The sequence below is a fragment of the Trichechus manatus genome, unplaced genomic scaffold (assembly GCF_000243295.1).
Source record: "Trichechus manatus latirostris isolate Lorelei unplaced genomic scaffold, TriManLat1.0 scaffold00291, whole genome shotgun sequence".
Taxonomy (NCBI): domain Eukaryota; kingdom Metazoa; phylum Chordata; class Mammalia; order Sirenia; family Trichechidae; genus Trichechus; species Trichechus manatus.
Window position 1 is genome coordinate 617,827 of NW_004444227.1, and position 5,178 is coordinate 623,004.

General features: G+C 35.6%; 1 protein-coding gene across 1 annotated transcript in view; it reads left to right on the forward strand.

Annotated features, from left to right (window-relative positions):
- RAP1GDS1 (Rap1 GTPase-GDP dissociation stimulator 1) overlaps nucleotides 1-5,178 on the forward strand; it is a 155,238-nt gene that overhangs the window by 50,840 nt on the left and 99,220 nt on the right. The window contains exon 3 of the mRNA XM_023725189.1: nucleotides 4,688-4,905. Within this exon, the coding sequence (XP_023580957.1) occupies nucleotides 4,688-4,905 (218 nt within the window). The remainder of the gene's footprint in view (nucleotides 1-4,687; nucleotides 4,906-5,178) is intronic.

Genomic DNA, 5,178 nt, shown 5'->3' on the forward strand with positions numbered 1-5,178 from the left:
AAGAATTTATAATCATTCTGGGGCTTCTGGCTTAGGTGGCTTTCCTGCCATTCACTGAGATAGACTAGAATAAATTTAAGGGAAAGAGAGTAAATTTGATTTTGAATATGTTATAGTTGAGTTATTTGTAGTATATCTAAGTGCAAATGTTTTGTTTTCCATTGGGTAAAATAAGAGAGGATTTGGGACTTGTCTCTGTGGTAGTAAATGAAGCCTTGGGTTTGGATGAGATCACCCAGACACAGGACCAGGTCTCTTGTTATACTCTATTCTAAAACTCTGTTACTTGAGCAATATACAGCCTCCAGAGACTTGGAGACCCATCGCTGTTTGAGTCATATTCCTAGTTTTTATAAAAAACCAACCAAACCAAACCTGTAGCTGTTGAGTCGATTCCAACTCATAGCAACCCTATAGGACAGAGTAGAACTGCCCCATTAGAGTTTCCGAGGAGTGCCTGGTGGATTTGAACTGCTGACCTTGGTCAGCAGCCATAACACTTAACCACAACGCTACCAGGGTTTCTTTATTCTTTATAGTCAATCCCAAATCTTAGTCCTTGATGTAAACCTGTCTTTTCCTCACAGTCTGCAAAAAGGATCCCTTGGACACACAATATGAAGGGATCAGTTCTTTATTGTTCTAGTAAATCTAAGTAAAATTGAAATTATTTTTATTACTTTACAGTTGTACCATCAATGTCATCTGAATACGTTTTCAGTATAATACAGTGATAGTGACAGCAGTCATTTTTATTTTCTAACTTGGGGTTTACTGTAAATAGGTTATCAAATGCTTTTTATTAATTTATCACCATGAAACCTGTATGTTAACATAACATCATAAATGCACCTTATTGTAGCAGCATACTTGAAAACCTCCTCTTGGTATTTAACTGTAAAACCCAATTATTTTAATGTATTTATTACTTGGCAGCTTTGTTGGAAACCTTAGCCATTCTCAAGCCATAATCTTAAATTATGAGTTCCTGCCCATTCTGCTTACTCCCTCCCTTCTCCTACCTGGTTATTGGCCTTGAGAAGTTGTATGAGTTGTGCTTTAACTTCTCCCCATATGTTGTCATAGCCTGGCTTCATGTTTCTCTGGCCGAAAGGCCCAGTTTTCCTCTTCTTTCTATCACTGGCAGTTTCATAACTAAGCTTCCTCCTTGCTGTCAGGTCAAATGGAGTGTGGACGAAGGGCTGCAGGGACAGAATGAGTGCTTGCAGGATAGTAAGGGCGACTGTGATGGACAGGACTCTTTTCGTCGTTGCTCCCGCAGATACTGTTTTAGAGTAGCAATTGCCCTTCATATATGGGTCCTTCAAAATTCCAGGACCGCCAGCTACCCATAATTTGTAGGCATACTCAAACATTTTTATGACTGCACCTGAATGTGAAGGGGAAGAAAGATGTTGAGTTGATTCCTGTAAGCATTTAAAATGAGTGCAGGTAAGTTGTAGTTAAAATGTCAATAATAGTCTGGCTAACGATAATGAAACGGCTACTTTTTTTTTAAGGACTCCTGATCACAGTGCATGATTTTGTACAAGTAGCCATTCATTTAATTTAGACTTGCAAACATCAGCCTTTGACTACTTCTTAATGCCCTTATAAAATCATCTCAAGGGTGCTCACAGATATCTGAGAACATCTGTTGGCTCACAGGTAAATATACATTTTGAGATGTAGTAGAATGGCAGTGGAAAAGTATTTGTATTCATTGAGGTTAGAAATTTGTAATTATTGATTAAACAGTAGCATTTTAGTGATAAGGAGTATTTGGTTCATGTTTTTATACCAAAGGAAAAAAGATAATTCTCAGTTATTTAATTTAGATTCATATTTATATAGAAATCCACATTAGCAAGTAAATATAGAATTCCTGTTAAATTTTTCTAAATTGTAAATCAGATTTATATGAAAAGTTAGATTATATTTTTCCCTTTATTTCTCTGCCAACAGCATTAAAAAATACTAGTCCCAAATTCTTAATTCCTAATTTAGTGCAATTATTCTTCCAGTTCCTTGGATTTTAATCTGTGGAAAGCCTCATCAGTCAGAACACAAGAGTTTTGCATTTTTTCTTTTTTTCCCTTGCGTCTGATGTTCAGTTCTGATGTGAAGCTGTTATTTCAGTTATAGTCAGAATGGGACATGCATGGGTGATTTGCAGTTAACTGCTCCCCTCCACCCTCAGCATCACATCTAATCACGATTCATACCTTACGCCAGACTCTCGCTGTCATCCCAGCATCAACAGATGGTGGGACTAGACCCCTCGGCAATCTGACCCAGCATTCTAAGGTTGCATCTTCTGTTAGCAGCGGTCAGGGAAGGAAGGGTTTCCACATGGCAAAATTGAGTTCAGTTTTTTCTTACTTCTTGCTAAATGGATCTTAGGTGTTGTATTTTCCATGCCTTAAAAACATTTTTTTAGACCAAGAAATAAAAGCAAAAAGGCACATTATATTTTAAAATAGACTTGCTGAAAGTATAGGTCCTCTGCTGTATGCCGTCACGTGTGCTTTACACTTGTAATAATCTGAATTGTAAGAAACAGTAAAGTGACAGCATAGAAAAGGACAGATTTCATCTGTTAGTGCTTAAATAAGTTTTCTGTTAAACAAGATGACACCAGTAGACGCCAGGTGACACGCATGTTCATTTGTTAATGTAATAGAATCTGAGATTTTAGTTTAAGCTCTGTGATTAATATGATTGGTGACTTTAGACAAGTTTACTTCATCCACCTGGACTTATCTTTCTTCACTTAATAAATAAGATTGTTTTAGAGTATCTCCAAAAGAGCCTTTTTATTATAGTACATAAAATATCAGAAACTAAAATTTGCTGTATGAAAAGTTACTAGGCTTATGGTAGGAAAAGGAAATGCACGGAAGGAGTTTCAACATTGAATAATCTTGGTTATTTTCTCTGTAGTACTAATGCCGTACACACACATTGTTATTTGCAAATGACGTTTTTTTTTTTTTTTTAAGATGAATCTATAAAAGCACAATTTTCTCTTGCTTCAGTGAATACAAAGTATTTGACAATTCTGACTCCTCCTGATGGTATTAAAGGACTGCTGTGGTTACTGAGTTGGAATCAACTCGAAGGCAATGGGTTTTTGGTTTACGGGTATGGTCTCTATGAGCTGGAATTGACTCAGTGGCAGCGAGTTTGGGTTTTTTTGGTGTTAACCCATAGTCCTAGGTAATCAAGGAATGCATGATACAGTAGTTCTTAACTTTTGTCCAGAACCCTTACATGCACATATACATAGTCATATCTGCGTACACATTATTCAAACTAAAGTTTCACTAATAATGTTTCACCATACTGTGTTCAATTTTTTTTTCTGTTGTTTTGTTATTGTTGCATGCTTTGTTAATTCTGTTTCTCTTTTTAAAATATTTCTGATCCTCCTTCATCAAATAGATGCCAGAGCGCGCGGGTGGGCTTGGACTCCTCGGGCCCCTGGCCCCTCCACTGTCATCCTCTCTCTCTCTCTCTCACTCTCTCTCTCCCCCCGTCCCCACTGACGGATTGGAACCCACAGTTTGAAAGCCAGTACACTAAACAATCAGCAGTTAGTAGAAAGAAATGTATGATTTTTTTTTGTGTGTGGACAAACCTATTAAAAATTACTTTCCTACTCTCTATCGATTATATCAGCTGCTGTTTACTTAACAGGAAATCTTTAGGGTTCTGTTATTTGTATGTATATCCAGAGGATGTAAAGGAGGTACACATAGAATCAAATTTAAATTGAATGTTTTAATGAGCTTTACAATCCCCATCTTTAAACATGTTATTTCTCTTCATTGTTCAGAATAAAATGGTAATTTTAAGTTTTATTTTCTTGAGCTTTTCTTTATTTCCGTCATCATTCCAGATATTCCTATTCTCTTTTTGTTTAATAGGTTATGCTGTAAATAACAGGTACATGAAGGGGCTTGGCTTTTTTTGTTTTTGTTTTTAATATATTTTATTGTTGTTGGAAATACACACAACAAAAGAACGGATTTAGTTTCATAGCCTATTTGTATTTTTAAGAAAGGAAAGATAAGAGGTAGGGGCCTCTTGAATTTGTGTGTTACCGAATAGAGTTCTGTTTTACTGTTTTCTATTTCCCTTCTTCATTAGTGGTGGTTTGAATGAGTTGTATGTAAAACCGAACAGTCGTATGGAACTGTATAGTCTCTGCAGCTATCCTGATTCACTCCATATAAAATCATAGATGAGTTTCTTCCTCATTATAATTGCCATTTGTTTAAAGAAAAAGTTGCTTTAGGATTATAGGGAACCATGGAGTTTATATAAAATAATTATTACAGATCAAAGAAATCAAAAAGGAATAGACAAATTTGAAACTAACATTGAAAGTAAGTTTGGTATGCAAGTGGTACCTTCAGAAAGACTTCCTTCATAGTCTGACTATAGACTGACAAAAAAAATTGTATTTTAAAGTGTTTTGTGCAGATTAAAACTCAAGATAAAAACAGTAACGTGTAGTTGAAGGTTATTTTATATAAATACATACATCTGAATGTATACTGAAACTAATTTCTGTTATGGATGGGGAAGATCCTTAAAGAGTTTAAAGTCTTCATTGTAGATAAAGTTGTCAGTGTTAGAGTTGAAGGTTTTCATTGAAACTCTTTGTATGCCTCTCTTTCAGATATGGAAACAAGTGAAAACATCCAAGGAAGTGGAACACTTCAGCTCTTTGCAAATCTGTTGACTCCACAGTCTTCCTGCACAGCCAAAGTAGCTAACATCATAGCAGAAGTAGCCAAAAATGGTGAGGTTTTCCTCAAGAACTTTTCTGCTGGGGACATCTTCAGTTTTACACCTTACTTGTCAGTATGTTTTATTCATTTATGTTTTAATTTTGTAGGTTAGACATTTTTTATTTCTTTCTGTGTCTCTTTTCTTTGACTTTTTTTCATGTAATTGTTTAAAATGACTATAGTTATAGTCATTCCGTCCATACATTTCTCATTTGCTGTTACTTTCCCTCACTGTAGCGTTCAGGAGAAGCACTGCTAGTCCCAGCTATACTTGTATAATTTATTTCTTTGGTTATAGGATCCTTGAGTTAAGTCATTTATCTTCATTGTCCTGGGAGGGCTTACCTTTTTTTATGTATATTTTGATTGGTGTTATAAC